Source organism: Martes martes (genome assembly GCF_963455335.1).
Source record: "Martes martes genome assembly, chromosome: 2".
Taxonomy (NCBI): Eukaryota; Metazoa; Chordata; class Mammalia; order Carnivora; family Mustelidae; genus Martes; species Martes martes.
The window spans coordinates 86,635,242-86,661,872 of NC_137889.1; the positions used below are offsets into that span (position 1 = coordinate 86,635,242).

Here is a 26,631-nt window from a genome sequence, read left to right on the forward strand (position 1 = left end):
ATTATATGATTTCAAAAATGAGAAAACCATACATGTGAAAGCAGTATTTGTGAGGAGATAATCACAGCTAATGATGTTGGGAAGTTCCCAAGATTGTGTTGGGACAGTCTGTGAGTCCGTTTGGGTAGAAGTGGAGTTCCAGAGGCATCTGTCTTGTCTCTGCTTAGCTCTCACCACATCAGCCTCTGCACGAAGTCCAGTTTACATTCATTCACCTCTAACTATGAACCAGTGGCTTAAAACATTTACATTGTTCTTTGAGCCACGAAATAAGTCTACCTGCTCTAGAATAAAAACTTAAAAGCAATGATTTTTAAAGAGTACTTTTATGCTACTGGTGATTTCAAAGCCATGAATTTCATGTTTTATTCTCTACCCCCTCCCAGGTTCTTTCTTTGTCTCAAGAAAGTGACATACGGGTTTCAGTTGTGCTTTCACTTGAAAATGTTCCCATATTTCTTTTACAGATCAGTCAGATTACTCTGTAGGTGACAAATAGGAGGTGAGATAGGACCTGGGAGCCAGTATGTATTCTCTTCTTTTGTCATTATCCTTTTCACTGACATTTCAAAATAGACTTCAAAAAGTTGCTCAAGGAAGTTGCTGGTTGATTCTTTGCTCTGGTCAGTGTAGTAGCAACCTTGCTTACTCTGGTGGGTAGAACTGCCTTGGTAAATATTACCTATATATATGAAATCTAGTACTTATTTCATATGGGATAGATTATCTGACAATTCATTTTCTGTTTGGAGAACTCACTGTGATGATATTGCAGAATAGAACAGTGGGTGCCTGTTTATCTGAAATTAAGCTTAGTTTATGCATTTGCAGTATCTACCTCTGTAAAAGAATATTTCTCTTTTTTTTTTTAAAGATTTTATTTATTTGAGAGAGAGAGTGAGAGAACGCATGAGGGGGGAGAGACTCAGAGGGAGAAGCAGACTCCCCACTGAGTGGGGAGCCCAATGTAGGACTCAATCCCAGGACTCCAAGATCATGACGTGAGCCAAAGGTAGTTGCTTAACCAGTTGAGCCACCCAGGTGCCCCCAAATTTTTCTCTTTAGAAGTTTACTGATATATGGGGCAAAAGTGCTTCCAATTGCCTCCCATTATTTTTGTATATGATTATTAAATTTCAATTAGGCAGAATTTTTATTTAGTAAAATGTCATTGTAATAAATTTGTGGGATATACACATAAACACAATACATAAACATTTGCTGTTTGTAAATTTTTACATTATTTAGAGTGTTATATTTTACTATAATTATTATAATATGGTTCTGAGAAATTTTAAGTCATTCTGTTTTTTTAAGATTTTATTTATTTATTTGACAGAGAGAGAGAGACAGCGAGAAAGGGAACATAAGTGGGGGATGGGGATAGGAGAGGGAGAGGCAGGCTTCTTGCTGAGCAGGGAGCCCACTGTGGGGCTCCATCCCGGGACCCCAGGATCATGACCTGAGCTGAAGGCAGCTGCTTAATGACTGAGCCACCCAGGTGCCCCAATTTCAAGTCATTCTTAACCTGAATCTTACTGATAATGGTTTATGGAACCACATGACTCTTGAAAGTCAATGAGATCTGAGGATTTAACTCTTTCCTAGCCCTTATTTTTCAGTTAATTAATAAAGTCCTTTGTGTATTTTTTCTTCATCTGTTAAATGAAGATAAAAATATACATCATAGGGATATTGGAAGCATTAAATAAGTTGATATTTGTAAAATGCTTGGACGAGAGCCCGGAACATAATAAGTGTTCAGTAGATGTTAGCTGCCCTATAATTATTACTTTTTATATTATGTAGAGATTGAAACATTCTGTACATACATTTGATGGATTGATATAGCAAATAAGTTTTTCATGATGATACTTTGTGCTTTTTTAGTATAGTTGACACACAACATTATATTAGTTTCAGGTGTACAACATAGTAATTTGACAAGTTTATACATTATGCTATGTTCAGCACAAGTGTAGCTACCATCTGTCCCCATACATTTCTGTTACACTATATCGTTGACTGTATTTCTTATGCTCTGCCTTTGATTCCCATGACTTACTCATTCCATAACTGAGCGCCTGTATCTCCCACTCCCCTTCACCCGTTTTACCCATTCTCCTACCACTTCCCTTCTTTCAACTGTCAGTTTATTCTGTATTTATAGGTCTGGTTCTGGGTTTTTTTGTTTATTTACTGTTTTGTTGTTTTTAGATTCCACATAAGCGTGAAATCATGTGGTATTTGTCTTCCTCAGTCTAACTTATTTCACTTAGCATAATACTCTATGTCTTTCCATGTTGTTGTAAATGGCAAGATCTCATCCTTTTTATGGCTGAGTAATATTCCATTGCATATATATACTGTATCTTCCTAATCTGTTTGTCTCTTGATGGACACTTAGGTTGCTTCCATATCTTGGCTATTGTAAATAATGCTCAATAAACATAGGATGCATGTATCTTCTCAAATTAGTGTCTTTGTTTGGATAAATGCTCAGTAGTGGAATTACTGATTCATGTGGTATGTCTATTTTTTAATTTTTTGAGGAACCTCCATACTGTTTTCCACAGTGGTGGTAACAGTTTATATTCCCATTAACAGTATATGAGGGTTCCTTTTTCTCTACATCCTTGCCAACACTTGTTATTTCTTGTCTTTTTAATTTTGGCCATTTAATGGGTATGAGGTGATATCTTATTATGGTTTTGATTTCCATTTTCCTGATTTTTTAAAATTTAAATTTAATTAGTTAATATATAATGTGCTATTGGTTTCAGAAGTAGAGGTCAGTGATTCATCAGTCTTATATAATATCCAGTGCTCATTACATCACATGCCCTCCTTAATGTCCAGCACCCAGTTACCCCCTCCCCCCTACTACCCTCCCCTCCAGCAACCCTCAGTTTGCTTCCTATGATTAAGAGTCTCTTATGGTTTGCCTCCTTCTCTGATTTTGTCTTGTTTTATTTTTTTCCTCTCTTCCCCTATGATCTTGTTTTGTTTCTTAAATTCCACATACCAGTGAGATCATATGATAATTGTCTTTCCCTGATAGATTTATTTCACTTCGCACAATACTCCCTAGTTCCATCCAAGTTGTTGCAAATGGCAAGATTTCATGTTTTTGATGGCCAAGTAACATTCCATTGTGTATATATACCACATCTTCTTTGTCCATTCATCTGTCAGTGGACATCTGGGCTTTTTCCATAGTTTGGCTATTGTGGACATTGCTGCTATAAATATTGGGGTGCACGTGCTCATTCAGCTCACTACATTTGTACCTTTGGGATGAAACTCAGTAGTGCAATTGCTGGGTCATAGGGTAGCTCTATCTTCAACTTTTTGAGGAACCTCCATACTCTTTTCCAAGTGGCTACACCAGCTTGCATTCCCACCAACAGTGTGGGAATATCTTCAACTTTTTGAGGAACCTCCATACTCTTTTCCAAGTGGCTACACCAGCTTGCATTCCCACCAACAGTGTAGGAAGGTTCCCCTTTCTCCACATCCTTGCCAACATCTGTCATTTCCTGACTTGTTAATTTTAGCCATTCTGACTGGTGTGAGGTGGTATCTCATTGTGGTTTTGAGTTGTATTTCCCTGATGCCAAGTGATGTGGAGCACTTTTTCATGTGTCTGCTGGCCATTTGGATGTCTTCTTTGCAGAAATGTCTGTTTATGTCTTCTTGCCCATTTCTTGATTTGATCATTTGTTCTTTGGGTGTTGCATTTGGTAAGTTCTTTATAGCTTTTGGATACTAGCCCTTTATCTGATATGTCATTTGCAAATATCTTCTCCCATTCTGTTGGTTGTCTCTTGGTTTTGTCAACTGTTTCCTCCATTTCCCTGATGATTAGTGATGTTGAGCATCTTTTCATGTTTACCATCTGTATGTCTTTATTGGAAAAATGTGTATTCAGGTCCTCTGCCCATTTTAAAATTAGACTGTGTTTTTTTAGTGTTAAGTTATAGAAGTTCTTTATGTATTTTGGATATTCATACTTTATTGGATATATCATTTGTAAATATCTTCTCCCATTTAGTAGATTGCCTTCTGTTTTGTTGATGGTTTTCTTTGCTATACAAAAGCTTTTAATTTTGAGGTAGTTCCAATAGTTTATTTTTGCTTTTGTTTCCCTTGCCTTAGGAGATGCATCTAGAAAAATGTTGATGTGGTTGATGTCAGACAAATTACTGCTTGAACTCTCTTCTAGGATTTTTATGGTTTCAGGTCTCACATTTAGGTCTTAAATCCATTTTGAGTTTATTCTTGTGTATGGTATGGTGTTAAGAAGTGGTCCAGTTTCTTTTGCATGTAGCTATCCCATTTTTCCAGCACCATTTATTAACATGACTATCTTTTTCCCCATTTTAGTCTTGCCTCCTTTGTCATACATTAATTGGCTGTATAATCATCGGTTTATTTATGGGGTCTCTATTCTGTTTCATTGATCTATTTGTCTTGTTTTTGTGTCTGCGCCATACTGTTTTGACTACTACAGTTTTGTAGTATATCTTGAAACCCAGGAGTGTGATATCTCTACCTTTTTTTTTTTTTTTTTTTTTTTTTTAATCCTCTCAAGATTGCTTTGGGTATTTGGGATCTTTTGAGGTTCCATACAAATTATTTGTTCTAATTCTATGAAAAATGCTGTGTGTATTTTGATAGGTATTGCATTGAATCTGTAGATTGTTTTGGGTAATAGGGACATTTTAACAATATTATTATGATCCATGAACACGGAATTTCTTTCCGTTTGTTTGTGTCATCTTCAATTTATTTTCATTAATGTTTTATAGTTTTCAGAGTCCAGGTCTTTCACCTTTTTGGTTAAGTGTTATTCTTTCTGGTACAATTGTAAATGATGTTGGTTTCTTAATTTCTCTTTGTGCTACCTCATTATTAGTATGTAGAAACACTGCTGATTTCTAGGTATTAATTTTGTATGCTGTAACTTTATTGAATTCATTTATTACATCTAGTAGTTTTTTGGTGGTGTTTTTAGAATTTTCTGTATATCATGTCCTCATCAGTTTAACTTTTACCAATATGGATGCCTTTTATTTCTTTTTCTTATCTGATTGCTATGGCTTGGACTTCCAGTACTGTGTTGAGTAAAAATGAGGAGAGTGGGTATCCTGTTTTATTCTTAATCTTAGAGGAAAGTTCTCAGTTTTTCATCATTGAATATGCTATTAAGTGTGGGTTTTGTGTGTGTATATGAGAATATATGTGTATATATACATATTCTAACCTCACTTTGTTGAGACTTTTTTTTTAAATCATTAGTGGATATTGGATTTTGTCAAATGCTTTGCAACTATTGAGATGACCATGATTTTTTTTTTTTTTAAAGATTTATTTATTTATTTATTTGACAGAGAGAGATCACAAGTAAGCAGAGAGGCAGGCAAAGAGAGAGAGGGAGGGAAGCAGGCTTCCTGCTGAGCAGAGAGCCCGATATGGGACTCGATCCCAGGACCCTGAGATCATGACCTGAGCCTAAGGCAGCGGCTTAACCCACTGAGCCACCCAGGCGCCCCAGATGACCATGATTTTTATACTTCATTTTGTTGATAGTGGTATATCACATTGGTTGATTTGTGGATATTTAATCATGCTTGCATTTCCAGAATAAATCCCACTTGATCCTGGTGAATAATCTTTTTAGGGTATTGTTGTATGTGATTTGCTAATATTTTGATGAAGATTTTTGCATCTATGTTCAGGAATATTGACCTGTATTTTCTGGTGGGTTTTTTTTTTTTTTTTTTTTTTTGTGGTATCTTTGGTTTTAGTATCAGGGTAATGCTGGCTTTGTAGAATATATTTGGAAGCTTTCCTTCTATTTTTTTGGAATTGTTTGAGGAGAGTAAGTATTAATTAATTAGACATCTACGAATGTTTGGTAGAATTGACCTGTGAATCTTTCTAGTCCAGGGCTTTAGTCTTTTAGTGGTTTTTGATTAGTGACTCAGTTTCTTTACTTGTAATCAGTTTCTTCAGATTTCCTATTTCTTCCTGATTTAGTTTTAGAAGATTGTATGTTTTTAGAAATTTATCCATTTCTTCTAGATTGCTCAGTTTGTTGGCTTATAATTTTTCATCATAGTCTCTTATGATCCTTTGTATTTCTGTGGTTTTAGTTATTACTACTGTCTTATTTCTGATTTTATTTGGGTTTTTTCTCTTTTCTTGAAAAATATAGTAGTCTTGGCTAAGGTTTATCAATTTTGTTTATCTTTTCAAAGAACCAGCTCTTGGTTTTGTTGATTTTTTTTTTCTGCTGTGTTTTTTAGTTTCTATGTCTTTTATTTCTGCTCTGATCTTTATTTTTTTCCTTTTTTTCCTACTGACCTTGGCTTTGCTTGTTCTTTTTCTAGTTCCTTGAGGTGTAAGGTTAGGATGTTTATTTGAGCTCTTCTTTCTTGAGGGAGGCCTATATCACTATATTTTCTCCTTAAACTGCTTTCACTGTGTTCCAGAGGTTTTTAGATCATTATTTTTTCATTTTCATTTGTCTCAATGTGTTTTTTTTTAAATTTCTATAGTTTCTATAGTCTTAGGTTAGGTTAGGTTTCTATAGTCTTCGGTTTGGTGTTCTCTCTCTTTATTTTTTGTTTATCTATTACAGGTTTTAGGTTTGTGGTTAGTATGAGATTAGTATATGACATCCTAAGTTAATAGCAGTCTATGTTAATTAAATGGTCATTCAAGATCTAATACATTCTTATTAAAAAAAAAAAGAAAAAGGAAAAAAAAACTTTTCTTTTTCCTCCTCCCCTTTTTTTATTCCTGCCTCCATGTTTTATATATATGTGATCATATTTTACTTTTTTAAAAAGGTTTTATTTAATTGAGAGAGAGTGTGTGTGTGCATGAGAGAGCACAAATGGAGGGGGAGGGGCAGAGGGAAAAGCAGACACCCCCCCACCCCTGGCCCACCACTGAGCAGGGAGCCCAACACATGCCTTGATCCCAGGATTCTGAGATCGTGACCTGAACAGAAGGCAGACACTTAACCAACTGAGCCACCCAGGCACCCCTACATTCTTTTTCTTTTTTAAAGTTATATTTATTTATTAGAGAGGGTGTGAGCAGGGGAAGGGACAATGGGAGAAGGAGAAAGAGAATCTTAGGCTCCACACCCAGCGTGGAGCCTGGTGTGGACTTGATCTCACAACCCTGAGTTCATGACCTGAGCCAAAATCAAGAGTCCAAGGCTTACCTGACTGAGCCACCCAAGTGCCCCATGTCTTTTATTCATAATTTTCTACGTCTACTTATAGCCATTTCTTTTCTACTTGAAGAAGTCCCTTTGGGGTGCCTGGGTGGCTCAGTTGGTTAAGCTACTGCCTTCAGCTCAGGTCATGATCCTGGAGTCCAAGGATTGAGTCCCGCATTGGGCTCCCTGCTCGGCAGGGAGTCTGCTTCTTCAGCTGACCTCTCTCCTCTCATGCTCTCTCTCTCTCTCTCTCAAATAAATAAAATCTTAAAAAAAAAAAAAAAAAGAAGTCCCTTTAATCTTCTTCTAAGACTCATTTATCTTTTGTTTATCTGGGAAACTCTTTACCATTCCTTCAAATTTAAATGATTACCTTGCCAGATAGAGTATTCTTGGCTGTAGGTTTTTTCCTTTCAGTACTTCGAATATGGCATGCCACTCCATTCTGGCTTGCAAAGTTCCTGCTGAAAAATCAGCTCATAGTCTTATAGATTTTCCCTTGTAGGTAACCTTTTTCTCTCTCTTACCAAATAACTTTCATTCAACTGAAATTCAGGATCTGTTTTTCTGTGTCCATATATTTGCAAGGGACTAATTCACATAATTAATGCAGGGGATGTTTATTGAATTTATTCCACAGAATATATTAGGTATTTTGGAGAACACAAAATTATTTCACTCAAAAAACTTTAATTTAAAATGCTTTTTATGAGTAGGAGAGGTGGCCTTTGAGTAAATGCTAAAGTATACCTCGAAGTAGTACAGAAAATCGGTTTATTTGAGCTCATGAATCTTATATTTTATAACAGATTGCACAACAATCACATGTTTTTTGTTCTTAAACAGGTTTCTGCATGTTTGTGCTGAGCTTGGTGAAGAAACATTATCGTCTGCAGTTTTATATGGTCTGTATTAACCATAACTACATGTAATAAAAATGTGCTTTTTTTTTTCTATAGTGAGAAGATCTAATCTGCTCGTTGATGTTTTGCCTAAATATGAGGGGTATTTCAATTTTGGATGACTGTTACATACAAAAGGTTTAAGTTGTACAATTTTTGAAGATTTAAAAATTTTAACTGATTTCAAAGTATCTATGATATTTTTCCATGGACAATAACTATCTTTATTTGTCCTTAGCTGAGCATAAGGAGAACAGAATATATATTTTCCTGGTAGCTGTGGTTAGTCACACAGTTAATTGCATAATTCTTTTTGCCCTAAGGTGTTTTATGTAGTTTATCATTGAACTGTGCTTAGTATTTTATGAAATTTATCACTGTGTATGATGAATTTTTCTTATTTTCTTAAAAGGTAGCTAATTATAAGAATGTAAAATGGAAAATATAGTATTTAGATCTGTGAATTCGTGTAATAATAAGGCTTTTTTTGGATTTGGATATATTTCCTATTCTTTATGCTTTGCTTTTCTACATTGAGACATTCTGCTGAGCATCATCACTGAGAAACTGTAGTATTTCTTAAATTTCTAATTTTGGGGAATCTTGAAGAGAGTCAAATTATCCATGAAAATCTAGAAACCATCAAGACGAGTTAGAAATAATAGAATCTCCTATGAAAACATAAATTTTATTGGAAAAAAATCATTTATGCATTTTGAAGCAACCAAGAGGAAAGAGAATTGGATCTTCTATGCAGATAAAAATAAAACAAATATATTATAAAATCTCATTCATTATTTGCCAAAATGAGAAATAGGTTTATTATGAATAAATCCAAATCTTAACAATTTTGAACATTTTATAAGTTCCAGTCAAAATTATGAGGCAAATATAGAAACGTTAAGGTATTTTTTTTCCCATTCACATTCTACTCATACAAGTGATGCTAAAAAATTACTAAAGTGGCATCTCTCAGCTAGATGGACTTGATGAAACACACAGGTTTGAAATTCTGAAATTGAATGGTACTGTAAAGACCAGCTTTCAAGTATGGAATGCTGGTGTTTAAGGGTAACTGGTCCCTGCTGGTTTGAGTTATCTGAAGGCAGAAATAACTCTCTATGGGAAAAGTTACCATAGTGAACTCTGAAAAAAGAATATCTTTTAGCATTTTTTTTTAAAGATTTTTTTTATTTATTTGACACACAGAGAGAGAAATCACAAGTAGGCAGAGAGGCAGGCAGAGAGAGAGGGGTAAGCAGGCTCTCTGCTGAGCAGAGAGCCCGATGCGGGACTCGATCCCAGGACGCTGAGATCATGACCTGAGCCGAAGGCAGAGGCTTTAACCCACTGAGCCACCCAGGCGCCCTTTTAGCATTTTTAATGCAGAATTCAGCCAGAGCAAAATGGTCCTCTCTAAATGCTGTAAGAACAGCAGAAATTTCTCGTTATCGTTTTCATCTAATGATTCAAGATTATTGTATATTTTGTATATGTTTTTAAATTCAGTAATGTTTCCCAGTATTGTTAGCATTCCATTTTTGTTTAAATTAAGATTACTTGTTAAATGTCTTCATGGTTTTAAGGTTCCGGTAGACCCTCAAATGACTATAATTTACTAACAGCGTTTATTTTGTATGTCCCTATCTTACAAACTTTGACCAAAAGTCACACTAGAAATTTGTGTTTCAAAATTGCTCTTGCTCCAGGGCTGCACTGATCAGCTGTGCTCACTAATTGTTGTGTTGTTGGGCTATTAACAGTTCGCATGGACTCATGTCACTCTACTGATAACAGTTACTCAGTCACATCTTGTCATCCAAAATCTGTTTGAAGGCATGATATGGTAAGGGGATAGCATTATGCTACTTTGTATTTATGTCCTAGCCTTTTTAAAGCTCTTTCAGTTGGGCAGTGTCTTACAGATTTCTACTAAAATGTACTCTTTGTTGTTGCTCTTTCACTAAAATATCTTACTGAGTTTTGCTTACTCTTTGACAACTGAAGACAAACACTTTGTTAACAACTTGAAAATCCTTCTTTTTCGGCTTCCAAATAAAATGCAGGAAGTCCTCATAAAAGCTCCAAAAATTAATTACATTTTCAGGTGTTACTACATCCTTTGTGCCTTTTTACAAAGCATACATAGACTTTAAAAAGAGTATATTATTTTTGTGGAATGCAAAAGAATGTGAAAGTTGGCTTGTGAGCCAACACTGTGCTGAATGAAAGTTGGGTGGGTTCTATTCTGCCTTTATACAGGAATGTCCAGATTTCAGATGGAATTACTTGCTGTCTAGCAGTGACTTGAATATTCAGAAAGCATTTTTTATTAGTTTAAAATTATAAAAATTATTAGTTAAAAACAGAGTGGAGAAAAATGATTTAGGAAATCTGACCATATTATCCCCACATTCTTTTTAAACCCATTAGTTAAAATCTTTTATAGTCAATAGGTCTTTGTCAAGATAAAATCCTTCATAGCTTTGTGTTTTGTTCTTGTTTTTTTTTAATACCAAGGTGTATGTGTGTGTGTGTGTGTGTGTGTGTGTAAAATGATCAGAATCATTTTGAGATTGTCTTCCATATACAAACTTTTAATTGATAGGGGGCAGTTACTGAAATTAGTAGGTTCTATAAAATTAGCAGGGTTTAATGTAACTATAGGCTAAGGTAGAATTAAAATTGATAGTTCTTCCTGAGAAAGAATTTGTATTAAGTGCTTGTTATAAATTTATGAGATTATATTGTGTCTAAACAAATGACTCCTTTCCATTTTGAAAGACTGCTTATTTTAATTCTTTGTGCTGTTATAACTTGTTCCTCATAAAACTGAAATTTGAAAGTCCATAGCTATAGAAATGGATTGCTTAATATTAAAATTAAATTGATTGTTTAATATTTTCCTTAGCAATATTCTCCTGATATGTTGGTTTATTTATAGATTTTTCTCTGCTGAATTGCATTAAGCTGATCTGGGCAAATTTACTTGATATATATCATTTCTACTGGTGTTTTGGCAAATGTTCTGGATGAGTCTGCAGTATAATCCAAAGGATTATTGCATTGGGTCTTTGTGAGTCATAACCTGTATAAATGTTTGCCACTTAATCATATAGACTTTTTTTCTGATTTTCTTTAAGGTTCCTTGTTCCAATATCAAGTGTTATTTGCAATGACATAACTGCTTACCTTTTTGGATTTTTTTTTGGGAGGACTCCATTAATTAAGGTAATGGAACAACATCTTGAGCAAGCCATTACCATAACCTTAAGATGAGCCACTGGAGAAAATTTCCAACAATTTGGTGCTGTTGTACATTTTTATCTGTGAGGTGATTTGATTTTCCCATAGCTGTATTTAACAGCCACAGTGTAGGGCAGTGAGCCATATTTCCCAATAATTCCATCTGGATACTTTGTGAGATAGTCTCTTGGCTGCTCAATAAGGATCTGTCTCCATCAGTTATCCTTCATCTTGTGAAGGCTCATTTCATCTTTCGGCTGGTTTCTTTCCATTAGCTACAGTGCAAGTCTTCCTTCTTCCATTCCATTGTAGCAACCCTACAAACAAGTCTTTCCTAGACTCTGCTCCTTTAGCAATTTTTTTGAAAGGGTACACTTAAACATCTTCACGTACTCATGTCCATCTGTAAAGCTTTTACACCTAAACTCATTTCAAAAAAAAACACCTCTGAGGCCCTACAATAAAATGCTGGTAATGCAAGTAATAAGTAAATGTTAAGATAAGGGAAAGAAAAATACACATGAGCAGACCATGTGGTTTTGCCTTTGATTTGGTTCTACTTATAGTCAGTGGAGGCAAAGAAGGAAATGAATTAAGTTGTATATACAGTTCTCATTTTGGAGAAGAAACAAACCAATTCCTCATGGAAAAATCATAGAACTAATTACTTTTAAATAAACTTTTCATGTTAGGGCTTTAGATAGGATTCACTCTATTCATGTATTGGCAGAATCTTTAATAATATTCCCACAAATATGTTAATTGGCTCTTTTGATGTTACTACATGAAGGCAGTTTGGAGGGACTGAGACAGTTGTGCAGATACAAAACCTGTTTGATCAGAATGATACAAGAGAGGCTTAAGTGTTCCCAGAGGAAAGCATGGACTGCTTATCCTTCAAGAAAATCTTCCATAAATTCTTCCCCACATAGGAGTCTAGCATACAACATCGGGCTGAGCTGTAGGGATACAGGCAAGCAAGCTATATATATATATATATATATTTATTTATTTATTTATTTATTTAAACATTGCTAAAGCTGCTTCAGCATAAGAGTACGTGATTAAATATTCAGGGCTTCTATATCAGATGAGAAGTTTTTGGCTTAGGAAGTCTTCAAAGAGGTTGTTATGGATGTAGAAGTGTTACTGTCTGATTCTGAACATAGATTTCTAGTGAATTTAGGACTGGATTAGTTGTATAATATACCCATATATAATTAAACAAGTTAACCTCTAAATCAGTTTGATATAGATCAATTTAATATGATAAGTTATCTTTTTTTTTTTTTTGAAGATTTATTTATTTGAGAGAAAGAGAGAAAACACAAGTTGGGGGGAGAGGCAGAATGAAGGGGGAGAGAGAATCCCCAAGCAGACTCCCCTGCTGAGCACAGAGCCTGACACAGGGCTCATCCCAGGACCGTGAGATCATGACCCCAGCCGAAATCAAGAGCCAGATGCCCAACTGACTGAGACTCCCAGGTTCCTGATTAAGTTCTCTCTGAAATAATCAACAGTCACTTTTGAATTTGAGTCAGCTCCTACTTCATGACAGAAATACTGAATTATCCTAGGAAATGGTGTGTATCACTCTCGTCTCTGTGGCAGAATTATCAGAGTTATCAAGAAACTGTTTCTATCAACGTCGTTGGCTTTGGCCTTTCATGAACATCATTAAGACGAGAGGTCTATGAAGAGATCATGTAGTTTAGCCTGTCACCTGTTGCTGTCTGCATAAACTTCTGTCTGATATTTATTTGGCTTCTGTCCTCACCCATCCACTGAAAGGGTCATCACAGAGGTCATCAGTGATCTTCTGATGACCAGATCCCTGTGTATCAGTCCTTATCTTATAGGATAAGGCAGTTAGTGCTGTCCACTCCCAAATCTTTTCCTCCTGCCCCTGCATCACTGATTTCCAAACTTTCCTCCAGATTTCTCTGCCTGAATGCCCCATTGACTGAGAAACAATAGCCGGAATCTGAAACAGTATCTATTCTTAGAAGCACAACATGCTCCTTTCTTCATGGAGACAGACATAGATTGTGACCAAAGGGAGAAGGATATGTGAATACTTGTGGAGCAAATACTGTATCTGGAGTGTTTTGCCATTTCAGAAAGAGGTCTGTCATATGCATGGCATTTTGGGGAATATACAAAAATCTGATGTGCTGCATTGTCCGTGTTTTGTGATATTCTATTTTTTGTCAGTAGTAGGTCAATACAGATCGTATGTACTTGGAATGAGTACATCTCATCCTTATTGCAAGAACTATGCTATTGTGGGGGGTTACATAAGCTTTAAAGTCATGGGATGATGATTTTAATCTAGAGTTTATAGTTCTTTGAGAGAGAAAAAAATAAGTTGAGGTTATACAGAAACAGACATATATTCACAGTATGTCAAATATTTGAAGGTCTAATATGTTAGATATTACTAGAGAAATTTGCACAAATAAATCAGGATCATGGAGTGAAGGAAAAAGGGTTGCAGAGCCATTCCAATAAGAAAAAAGTAAGGAGAGATGTATAAGGTATTGTGGGAATTCACTGAAGAGAGTTTGCCTGTGTATTTGTGTGTTTTTTGAGTGCAGTAACTCTTTTTTTCAATTTATTTCACCTTTTTTTAGTTGTCGCCTAAAAAGACTTGGGAAGGATTTATTGGAGGTTTCTTTTCCACAGTCGTGTTTGGATTCATTGTGAGTTTTGCTGGGATTTTTATTTACATTTTGGAAAATGATGGCAAATTTTACTAATCTGTTCTAAACCTAAAAAAACTGAACCACAAAATGTTAATAATGTATTTATTAAAACCCACTAAGCAGAACCAATTTTGTACCCCAGTAGCTCTGATCATGGCCTCATATCAGAATTACCTGGGGATCTTTTATAAAGTCTATGTCCCAGCCCTATCCCAAGTCAGTTAACTCCCCCAGCTGATTCTAATGAACAGCTAGGCTTGAGACCCATTTCTGTGCTGTTGTGTTTTGGTAGTTTCTAACAGTTCTGCCTTCAGGGGGACCCAGTTACTGGGACAAGTAGTGGCTTTGAGTAAAGCAGAGAATGCAAATGATATTGAAGAACTCTGCCTCCTTAATGCATACCGGCTAGTTCACTTAGTGGGTACTGCTGTGAGCCCAACTTGTAGGAAAAGTTTGTTAAAAATAATTGACATTTACTTTTAGATATGCATAACAGATATTGTTAATGTTTCAAAAATTAGTGTACAGTTACAGAATTTAGGTTTTTATTAAAAGAGGTCTTGTGAGAATCGAAGGTTATAATAAAATGGCTGGATAAAAGATAAGTATACAAAAATGTTGTTTGTTTTGTTTTTGTTTTTGTTTTTTAAGATTTTATTTATTCATTTGATAGAGATTACAAGTAGGCAGAGAGAGAGAGAGAGGTGGGGGTTGGGGGTGAAGCAGGCTACCCGCTGAGCAGAGAGCCCGATGTGGGGCTCGATCCCAGGACTCTGGGATCATGACCTGAGCCGAAGGCAGAGGCTTTAACCCACTGAGCCACCCAGGTGCCCCAAGTTTAAGTTTTTTATAGAATATATATATATATATATATATATATATATATATATGCATATAAATAATTATTATTATTTTCATTCACTGTTTCATGGACTCTTTGTTATTCAGGCTGCCTACATGTTATCCAAATACCAGTACTTTGTCTGCCCAGTGGAATACCGAAGCGATGTTAACTCCTTTGTTACAGAATGTGAACCCTCTGAACTTTTCAGGCTTCAGAGTTATTCACTTCCTCCCTTTCTAAAGGCAGTGTTGAGACGGGTAAGATAAATATAGTTAAGGATCCTGTATCCCAAAGATTAAGGTTCATTTAAAAGTAGCACTAAACTTCTGTCACCTTGTGATTTTCCTTTCTTGAACATAAAATGAATATTACTATCACAAACCAGCTGTCTGTTAGGAATTTACTTACCTAGTGGTTTGAATGATTATTGATGGTAATTTATCTTGTATTTGTTTCGAAAACATTTTTCAGTATTCCTTAGATTTCTGCAAATCAAATGGGTTACAGTGAGCTTCACTTGTAACTGGTAGGAATGGACTCAATTTAAAGCTTAATTAAAAAGGAATCAACAGCTCAAAGATTCCTTGACTTTTAGGGGACCTTTAATAGTACAGAAAGCTGCTACTTCTAAAAAATCAGTTTCCCTTTGAAAAGCATACTATTGCCATTTGAAGGTAATGTTTGAGGTCTCTCACTGAAGGATGTTGACATGCTGTCCATTAGAACCCTGCTGATCTATGTCATCAAGACTGGTGGGTGGTTGGTTAAAGTAAGGAATCAAATAGTTGCATGTGTGTGCTGTGTACCTGTGTGTGTCTGAAATATTTTTAACTAAAGTCGATAATTTTTTGTTTGTTTTTTTAAAGATTTTATTTATTTATTTGACAGAGATCGCAAGTAGGCAGAGAGGCAGGCAGAGAGAGAGGAGGAAGCAGGCTCCCTGAGCAGAGAGCCCGCCTGATGCGGGACTCGATCCCAGGACCCTGGGATCATGACCTGAGCCAAAGGCAGAGGCTTTAACCCACTGAGCCACCCAGGCGCCCTAAAGCCGATAATTTTTGAGGAGGAGGTTAACCAACAAATTATTTCTCTCCTCGAGTATGCAATACATTGAATCTAAGAATTTTTTTCAGTGTCCAAGCCATCTGTTATCTGCTATAAAACCTTTTGATACTACCAGTCTTTGACTGGGACAAGGCCTTTGCTTTGAGAACAGGTCCAGAGATTGGTGTTCTGAATGATCTTTTTAAAGCCTACCTATTTATGTACTGTCTGCAGTTTGTAGTTTCAGTCTATTTAAAGTTGAGCAAGAACCAAGAATTTACTAAATAATTTGTATGGAGAATTATTCTCAATTTCTATTATCTCCTCCCTGAATCTTTTATGACTGTCTTGCTGATGCTCAGTTTGATGGTCTTTTTTTTTAAGTAAAAGACAAACTTTTCCCTCATTTTGTCATATACAATTAAAGTGAAATAAAATACAAAAGTTATACAGTTCTGGTAAGAAACAAATTCAGAAATTATCTCAACTGGTTCTTGGGAAAGCTACAACTCAAGTGTTGTAGAAGTTTCTAGATGAACTAGAGTATCCTGCCAATTGAAAGATTTTAGTGTGCCAGGTGCTGTCAGTATGCTTAGAGGGGGAATGGAGAGTACTGGCTAAGTAGAGGATGGGAATGAGAGCTTACAACACATTTTTCTCCCGTGATCCTGAAAGTTTATGAAGTTACCAAAAATGTGGTATAATGGTTTGATTTAATATTTATATCATGGTTCTTAGTGTAGGTGGCATGCTCAAATACAATTTTAATGCAGTTAAATCCCTTCCCCCTTTATTTTCTCTTTAGGAAACAGTGAGCTTGTATCCTTTCCAGATACACAGCATTGCTCTTTCAACATTTGCATCTTTGATTGGCCCTTTTGGAGGCTTCTTTGCCAGTGGATTTAAAAGAGCATTCAAAATCAAGGTATGTGTTTAGAATCTTTGTTATTATTAGAGAATATAAGTAGAGAATATAATATAGTTGTAATTTCGTTCTCTCTTAGTCTCCCACATTAAGCCACTGGGCAAAAACTTTTACATTCTATTTGTTTCAGCTTCAGAGAAATGCATCCTGGCTGACTTGAGTATATTCTTTCTTGTTAAATTTGGGACAGGCCATGTTAATACATTTTAAAGTGTTATGTCAGTCACATTTATAGAATTGGCATGTGTCAATGTTGGGACAAATGCAGAATCTTGGTCCTTCAAGTGCTCCTCCAAAAATCCAGCTATGAATTGTCTGAAGTTTATGTGTTGTGCCACAGTCTCACTTAAAGAGACAAGCAGGAGAACCTTTGGATATAACCATCCATTCTACTAGGTCTGGGGTCAGTAAACTCTTTCTGTAAAGGAAGAAATCATTTATTAATCTTATTGCAGCTACCCAACTCTGAACTCTGCCATTGTAATGCAAAGCCCTGTGGCCAGTATGTCAATGAATGGCCATGACTGGGTTTTAATAAACTTTATTTACAAAACAGGCAGTGGGCTAGACCAGGACTATGGGACAGTTTGCTGATCTCTTTTCATGATACGTAAAATTATCCCTATATTTCATTTAATTTGGATTCTCAGAAAGTCACATGTATTTATTATCTCAGCTGTTGTGCCATTGGGAGTCAGAGAATAGCTATTGAAAGTGGGGTGAACAGGGCAGGACTCTCTGGAGGAGGTGGCATTTGAACAGGGGCCTGAGAAGAGAAGGAGTCCTATAGAAAAATCCAAGGAAGAGAGTTCCAGTGAGTGCAAAGGAGAGGAGGAGCTTAGCCTGTTTGAAGGGGAGTGAGAACACTGTGACTGTGGTAGAGAGGCAGCGATCAGACTGCAGAAATTGTGGGGGCCAGATCACACAGGGCCACAGAAGCCAGGGAAATAAAAAAAACTCATTCGGTGAGCGCTTAAGATGGAGAAGACACTATGTTCGGTGGAATGCAGTATGCAGAAGTGTATAAATGTCTCTGTTCTCAAGTTGCTCACCACCTACTAGGGGAGACAACATGTGCCCACAGTGAACCCCAGCAAGAGCTGCCCATGAAGACTGTCCTGTCGAGGCTGCAAACGGCAGAGTGGAATTGAGTTACTATGGTTCTCTTGTTGCTTCTGAGAGTAGGTAGGAGAAGGAAGGAAATGCATTGTAAAAAAGTAACCAAAGAATTTTTCAGTAATTGTTTGAAACAAAGAAATGTTACATTTAGGATGGTATTTTCTTTAGTAGTCTCTAATGCGAGGTTTCTTCTTGAATGATAGATTATTTTGAGTGTCCAAAATGAAGGTATAATAGCTGTTGCGTTTAGATGTTTATAGGTCGCCTGCATACGCTAGAAGAGCATTCCGTCATTTCCATGACCTTAGCACCCAGACAGTGGGTATATCTAGAGAGTCCACTTGAGAGACTTACTAACCATTTCTTTCACTTGGGCATTTAATGGACTAATGTGCCCCACATGATCTATTTTGATTTTCCTTTTACCCCAGTACTTAAAGAAGAATATACATTATAGTAGCAAAATATTTATTTCAGAGTAAAAACTATTAGGATTATCATGAGTTAGAACTGGTTGTACATCTGTCAACAACACTAAAAAGAGCTCCTCAAATAATTTCTGGGTAAACAGAAAAGTAAGCTAGAACAGTATCAGATTAATAATAGCCAGTAGCACTTTTGATTTAGAAAAAGCTTTACCAACTAAAAATGTTAGTACTAGATTTAATTAATATTTAATTAGTATTACTTGACTGCTTTTAGTCAATTCGCTAATCATTTGAATGTGGGTACGTATTTGAAAGATGTGGTTTTAACTTGCGAGACGTGCTCTAGTAAGTCTGCATTTAGTGAGGAAATCCAGTAGTAGTTTCCTTCAGGCCCCTGGTGCCAAGAGACATTTACAGGTAGGAGTTTTATAGCAGGTGATTTTTTGAAAATTTGCTCATATGTTTGTTTGTTTCTGAAGGATTTTGCCAACACCATTCCTGGACATGGCGGGATAATGGACAGATTTGATTGTCAGTATTTGATGGCAACTTTTGTGCACGTGTACATCACAAGTTTTATAAGGTACTTTTAGATTTTTAAAAATGTTTTATTAAGATGATTTCTTTGAGTTCTCATTTCCATAGGCATTAGTTTGAACGAATTACTTTTTCTGTCTGTGGTAATTTATAATATAAAAAGGGAATGGCAGCCCCTGAAGTTTGCGTCACATTGTAGCCCTGAGAAATATGATTAAGAAGAAATGATTAAATTATAATTATTTTACACACATTTGCATAACTTAAGTAATAGTATATATCATGGTATTTAATAGGACCAAGGTAAAATCTAGGTAATGTGGGTGGTACTGAATAGACTCATCAGATTTCTCATTTTCTGTGGTATACAATGATAGTGAATACTAAGTAAAAAGGAGGAGGGTGTAATAATTCATCCAGTCCACCAGCTATTGCTTGAGCGCCTGTGAAGTATTGGGGAATGTTCCAGGCATGGATGTAGCAAAGAACAAAACAAAGTCCCTATCCTCAGAGCTTATGTTCTTATTGGGGAGCTGGAGAGGGAAGGGGCAGAAAAGGACAAAAAACAATCTAGTTTGTTAGCTCGTGGTAAGTGCCATGGAGAAAAATAAAGCAGGCCAGGGGATTATGGTTGTACGGGGGTAGGGTGGGGGAGTCGGGGGGTATGGAGAAGTGGGGTGAATGGAGGGTGTTGCTTTTTTCCATAGGGTGGTTTATTCTTGTTATTAAACCATTAGGTTTGGGGGCGCCTGGGTGGCTCAGTGGGTTGAAGCTTCTGCCTTTGGCTCAGGTCATGATCTCGGGGTCCTGGGATCGAGCCCCACATCGGGCTCTCTGCTCAGCAGGAAGCCTGCTTCCCTCTTTCTCTCTCTCTCTCTCTCTCTCTCTCTCTGCTTGCCTCTCTGCCTACTTGTGATCTCTGTCAAATAAATAAAATCTTCAAAAAATAAAAATTTAAAAAAAACCCATAAGGTTTGGGATCTGCCCTAAAATGCTAGTTTGTGGTATGAAAACAAACCACCACAAGCACACGTTAACTTCATTTTCCACAGTCTCTACAGAGTAGCTGACCACAGAAAACATGTATTTCCTTCAGAGAGTATTTAGAAATTCATATTTGTAGATCCCTAAGCACATGTTTTAAAAATACATCCAGAGTTGGGGTGCCTGGGTGGCTCAGTGGGTTAAAGCCTCTGCCTTCGGCTTGGGTCATGATCCCAGGGTCCTGGGATTGAGCCCCGCATCGGGCTCTCTGCTCGGCGGGGAGCCTGCTTCCTCCTCTCTCTGCCTGCCTCTCTGCCTACTTGCGATCTCTGTCAAATGAATAAATAAAATCTTTAAAAAAAAAATACATCCAGAGCAATGTTGGAATTTTGTATTAATTTTTATTTTTCTTGAGCAGTTTGTTAGGAGTTTATTTCGTTAATCTTTTCAAAGAATCAAATTCTGGCTTTGTTAACTTCGTGTTTCATTGATGTCTGCTTGCATCTTTCATTCCTTCATCTTTCTAAGACACAATTTGCTGTTGCTTTTTGAGCTGCTTGAGATAAAGCTTAGTTTATTGATTTTCAGCCTTCTTGTCTGAAATGTTCATCCAAGACTATAAATTCCCTCTTAAGTACTGCTTTACTCTCACCTTACATGTTATGTTTGCATTTTCATTCTCAGTTACAAATACTTCCTGGTTTCCAGTATGATATCTGCTTTGGCATGTGGGTTATTTAGATGTGTGTTGATGGCTTTCCAAACAAATGGATTTCCTCATTCTCCTTCCTTTATTGACTTTTGCCTTCATTCCACAGGGTCAGAAAGCATACTCTTTATTATTTCAGTTTCTGTTTATAGAGACTTGTTTTGTGTCCAGTATCTTGTCTGTTGAGTACGTGTCTGTGTGCCCGTGGAGCACGTGTGCATCTGCGTGGTGGGGATGGAGGGCTGTGAGTGTTAGCTACATCTTCTGTACTCGTTGTTTGTTTGTTTACATTTTTCATCTTTTCAGGAAGAGAGCTTTGTCAAAATATCCCACTGTGATTGTTTATTTCTTTTTAAACATTTATCTATTTATTTTAGAGCAAGAGAGCACAAGCAGGGAGGGCAGAGGGAGAGGGAGAATCCCAGGCAGCCTCCACAGCCAGCATGGAGCCCAACTCAGGGCCAACCCCATGACCCTGAGATCATGACCTGAGCTGAAATCGGGAGCTGGATGCTCAGCTGACTGAGCCACCCAGGCACCCCTCCCCCACTGTGATTGTCAATTTACTTATTCCTAGTCTGCCAATTTTTGCTCTATGTATTCTGTGGTGGCTTTAGGTATATACACATTCAGGACTGTCCTATCTCCCTGTTGAATCACTCCTAATAGCATTCTGTAACGTCCATCTTTATATACCATTTGCTTAAAGCCTATTTGGTTGGATATTAGAATAATGGCATCAGCCTTCTTTTGGTTACTATTTATGTAGTGCTTGTCAATCCTTTTATTTTTAGCATTCTTTTATCCTTATTTAAAGCGTGTTTCTCTTCTAACAAGCATATAGCTTGATCTTAGTTTTTTTTTAAATAACCCAGAGGACAACATTTGTCTCTTTCTTTTTAAGATTTTATTTATTTATTTGAGATAGAGCGCGCAAGAGAGAGGGCACGCACGTCTGCGCACATGAGTGGGGGGAGGGGCAGAGGCAGAGGGAGAAGCAGATACCCCACTGAGCGGGGAGCCCGATGAGATCATGACCTCAGATTGCAGGACCCTGAGATCATGACCTGAACCAAAGGCAGACAGACACTTAGCCATCTGGGCCACCCAGGTGTCCCTAACTTTTATTGTTTTAATTGGAGTGTTTAATCCATTTATATGGCAGTTCCTGATATATCAGAGTATTAGTAATTAATGAATCCTTTGAACTCTGTTTTCAGATGGTGGCAGCTTCTGGGCATTAAATCACTTTTTTTTTTTTTAACTTCTTCTCTCAGTAGAGAAAAGTCATTCTGAGCTACATTGTCTACCATTTGAAAGCAATTATTTAGACTAATAGAAATACAGGGCTAGTGCCAGGGTACGTCTTGCTGAGAGCACCTGCTGACATAATTTTGTATTTAGCTGAACTTGCTACAATACTCTTCCTTTCCTCTGTGGGTCCCTGCTCTGGGTTTGTTATGAAGTTGCTGAATCTTTTGATTCAGCAAAGACAAGCTGTGCCCTGACTTGAGTAGATAGTGGCAGTGAGAGACATCTGGCCGCACTTCTGGCAGAAGTGGAGCTGATCCTCGTGCACAAAGGTGACCCAGGGGATGGATGATCTGTGCTGTGGTGTGGTTGGTTTAATCAAAGCCTTTTGTTGGGATATCCCTAAATAGCAGACATTTCCTTGTTACTGGGTTTTCTGTTTCCTAGAATTCCATTTGAACTGAACAGTTCTAAGAAATTTAGTTACCTGTGTAAGCGTCCTTCTCAGAATTTGGTGCCCTTCTCCATATATCATTTATGTCTTGCTGTTTTCCATTGGATTTTACTAATGTCTCTTTCCAAGAAGTGAACCATAATCTGTTTTTCATATTCAGATGGACTGTAGAAATTGCAGAGAACAATACGTATATATTGATACTGGAATTCTGTTCATTCTGAATTTGACAAAATAGCACTGTAGAAGATCACACAGGTGTAAATGAGTTGAGTTCCAGAATCGGTGGGGGGGGTGGAGTTACGAACCCCTGACTATATGAGTGTCAGAGCAGGGAAAGGGTTAGAGTCCTGTTTAGGACCTTTTCTGATTCAAGTGCAACATGGAAGGGTGGGAAGAAGAGGGCTGGGGTGGGGAGGTAAGGGGGGGCTGTTGGAGGAGACGTTCCTGGGAGAGAAGGGGGAGCACACCACACCACTGCCTCGTTGTTGCCTTGGTTCTCCCCGGGCTCACTTCCCCTCCACTGGAACTGCTGTCAGGTGGGTGAGGAGGGCAGGCTGTCCGCCTCTTCGTCCTCCTTTCAACTAGAAAAAACCCACTTTTGTTTCCTATATTGGGGTTCACCGAAGACTTTATTTGGACAAAGGCTGTGGCATCTACTGTAGATCCCGCGTAGGGGCTTCAGTGCCAGGTCTGCACATTTGTGTCCTGTCTCCTGAACATTCATAATACCCTAGGGGCACTTCTTGAAGTTTCTCTGAAGCTAAAAATTTCAGGTATATTTTCATGTCCTCTATAGCTTATCTTCATTCACTGGGACTTTGCTCCCTTCCTTAAAGGATGGTTCTTGTGTCTTGACCAGTCAGGATTCGTTCCCTGTCCCCACCTCTAACTCAGGTCGCTCCTTTGAGAAGTTTTGTAGAACTTAGATCTCCACCCCCTAGATTGCCTACTGTTGTTCGGGCATTTTGTGTTTGTGCATTCTTCCCAAATCTACTGTATGCCTCTCGGTGCCGAATATCTATGGGGCTTTTTGTCCCTCGGACACTAACATTGGGCACTAAAGCGAGCTTGATCAGTAAACGTGGTTACTCTATACTTACGTGCATGATTTATTTTCAGTTGGAGGTATATGCTTCCTTTAGGTCTCTCAAAATAGCATGAACTTGGCCTTTTCTGCTTTGTTATCAGGGGTCCGAATCCCAGCAAAGTGCTACAGCAGTTGTTGGTGCTTCAACCGGAACAGCAGTTAAATATATATAAAACCCTGAAGACTCATCTGATTGAGAAAGGAATTCTACAGCCCACCTTGAAGGTATAGCTGGATCCAGAAAGGGAAGAACTAACCATAAGGAGTTCTACAGGAAAGCACTGACCGATGAAATTTTCTAATTGCACAGAAAACTGGTTGAAAATGCAATAGATTGAAGTTTTATGACACGAATGTCTCTTCTCGAAATTACTGTGAATATTTAACACTTACTTGATCTAAGTTATGAAATAAGTAGCAAATTATCAGCAAAAAAAAATCCTGTACTTTTTCTAAAGTGTATTTTCTGATGTTAACCTCCTTCCCCCTACTTGCTAGGTTTCATAATGTCAAAGACTTGTGTTTTAAAGAGTCAAACGGAAAAAGAGTAAATTGAGGATGTCTTAGGATTGCATCTGGCATTGTGCCCTTTGCACAAATATTTACTTTTGTACTTGGAGCTGCTCTTAATTTTAGCAAAATCTTTTGTGTAAGGCACAATAGGAAGTTAGTTCTCCTGCACTTCCTCCTCTCAGTCTGAAATCCTTTCTGAAGGGCTGAGTTGGATTCAAAAAAGAAAAAAAATATCTTGTCCGTTTTTCAAAGAAATAAGTAATCATTTGCCAGGGGAAAACATGCCATTTTTAGGTAGGTTCAAAAAGAGCAGACATCAAACTCGACTCCTGATAAAATCATTTGGAAAAACATGACAGTTGCAAAAAAAAAAAAAAAAAAAAAAAGTGTTCAAGAAAAACAAGGAGAATTCTGCTCTGAAGGACACGATTTAGGCATCTTTCACAGATTCTCTCCACAGCCGATCACAGCTCAGGAGAACGAGGATGGTGATGAAGGCCCTGGGCCACCTCTTGGTCGAATCCTCTGCTTTTCCTTGGTCCCCAGTGAACTGGTGTCCATCAGTTCTGCAGCCTCGAGCCCGTAAGATCAGTGTAGGGGCTAGTGAGCAGGGGTGGTGGCTGACGGAGAGCTAGAGGGGCCCGTCCCCAGCTGGGGCTCTGTAGGCCTGTGTGCCGGGGGGCCTCCCTGCTGGCACCCTGGGCTGGCCCTCGGGACACTCACCTGGTGAGGAGGAAGATCAGACTGCAGACTCAAGCCCAGGCCCACTCCCTGCTAACAGCTCGACTTTGCTCCCTTCCTCTTGTACATCATGTCATGAAATCTGAGGACATCAGCTGATGATTTTTTTCTTCCAAGAATGAAAATCAAGCAGAAGTGATTCTCATCAAGAACCAAAAGCACACGAATGCCAAACCTTTCCTCTGTGGGACTGGACACTTTAACCAGATAAGAAGTGTATTCTCATCAGTGACTGTAAATAAGCTGCACTTCCTGTGTGCACTCCGTGACCGTATTTGCTGTAGAGCACGGGGTGGGGGGTGGGGGGGGCGCACAGAGCCTTCGGGACGTGGCCTCGTGTTCCATGGCGAACTGTTCAGAGAGGAGAAAAAGAGATTTTCAAGACTGTTTTGCTAATGAAAAGAGTAATATTTTTGTTTAAATCAGAAACAGATTTCAGTTATTTTTTATTTCCGTTCTCCTCCAGTACCTGGAATAAGAGATGATGGATCTGCCCAGGATCCGTGGATGTGAGTCGGTAACTGGCAGCTTCATCTGTGCGCTACAGGACTGCAGGAGATCTAGTTACACTCCGTACCGGGGATCTGAGTTCTCGGTTTGGCACGCACGCAGTCAGTTCGCCTGCACGGGATGTGTTCAGTCAGCATTATTTCGGACCGTCCCGTAAAAACCTAGAATTGGCACTGGAAATGTTATTACAGGAGGGAATGATTCCTTTTCGAGTCAGGCTACCTGCAGGTTTGATTTTCAGCATCTCTCATTTATATTTGCCTCATTAAAAGCTCCAGATGCTGATCGTAAAAGAATTTAGATTAGCAGAGGTTAAAAAATACGATGAAAAATTTGCCACAGGAACTTACATTGAAAACTTGGTGATTTGCACAATAAGAACTGCTTGGGGATACGTGGTTCCCTCCGCATCTTTCTTTAAAGTGATTGGTGAGGCACTGCAATGCAGAATTATAAGAGAGCATTACTGAATACATGTATTATAAAATCAATCCTATTACAAACAAAATATGAAGATAGAAATATTTGGGGGTCACAGTAATAGCTTTCATCAAATATACTTTTAGAGTTGGGTGTACATTATTCTATATGTAAAAAAGTAAATTCTTAATTTTAACAGAGCTCTAACGATTGACCTTTTTAGTGTACTTTTATAGCATGTATATTAAAATAGAATATATTTTAGCAAAAGATTGCCATAAAACCCTGACTTCAATCATTTTTATATTCATGCTGTGAAGAGAGCTTAAATTCCAGTGTGGGAATGTGGTGGAAGGAAAATAAAAGACTGGGAACTTCCTTCACAGTAATGGCTACTTGTTCCAAATTTGCTATTTTTGGAGGGACTGTACTTGTACTAATTGCTTGACTTTTGAATATGTGGGATGCAAATGTTTCCTCAGTGCTTTTCCCCTCGTGGTGATACATATACATTTACTGTCTGTGAATAAAAAGACCACACCTATTACTCCCCACCCCCTTTTCGTTTCATTTATCATCTCTCTTCCATGGGACTTTGGTTTGAACAAAGACAGTATCACCTTGTTCAGTGCAAAAGAAAAAAGTAGAAAGTGGACATATACTGTATATGGGTGGAAGATAACTTATGATTTGTGTCAAGTTCTCTGAATCTTTTACGAAAACTGAGCTAGGAAAATAAAATTGAAACAAATCATATTTTGACTCTGTTGTGCCATTTTCTCACTGGAGAATCATTCGTTCATTCAGCTAATGTTTACAAACTGACCACAGCTATGTAAGCATTGCGTCTTATCTGTATCCCATCGCCAGCGTCTCCAGTGACACCTTCAGGGCTGGGATCCATATGTCTGTTATGAGGGAACGTGTGTGTTGAAAGGTGATATCCTCTTAATAGAAAGAGTACTCAATTTT

At 37.6% G+C, this 26,631-nt stretch overlaps 1 protein-coding gene across 1 annotated transcript in view; it reads left to right on the forward strand.

Annotated features, from left to right (window-relative positions):
* Nucleotides 1–26,391, forward strand: part of CDS1 (CDP-diacylglycerol synthase 1) — a 72,768-nt gene extending 46,377 nt beyond the window's left edge. Inside the window, exons 6-14 of the mRNA XM_080795503.1 lie at nucleotides 8,084–8,142; nucleotides 9,903–9,985; nucleotides 11,283–11,370; nucleotides 14,019–14,087; nucleotides 15,039–15,191; nucleotides 16,784–16,903; nucleotides 18,930–19,033; nucleotides 23,577–23,700; nucleotides 25,196–26,391. Coding sequence (XP_080651629.1) covers nucleotides 8,084–8,142; nucleotides 9,903–9,985; nucleotides 11,283–11,370; nucleotides 14,019–14,087; nucleotides 15,039–15,191; nucleotides 16,784–16,903; nucleotides 18,930–19,033; nucleotides 23,577–23,700; nucleotides 25,196–25,207 — 812 coding nt within the window. The 3' untranslated portion in view covers nucleotides 25,208–26,391. The remainder of the gene's footprint in view (nucleotides 1–8,083; nucleotides 8,143–9,902; nucleotides 9,986–11,282; nucleotides 11,371–14,018; nucleotides 14,088–15,038; nucleotides 15,192–16,783; nucleotides 16,904–18,929; nucleotides 19,034–23,576; nucleotides 23,701–25,195) is intronic.
* The last annotated feature ends 240 nt before the right edge of the window (nucleotides 26,392–26,631 follow it).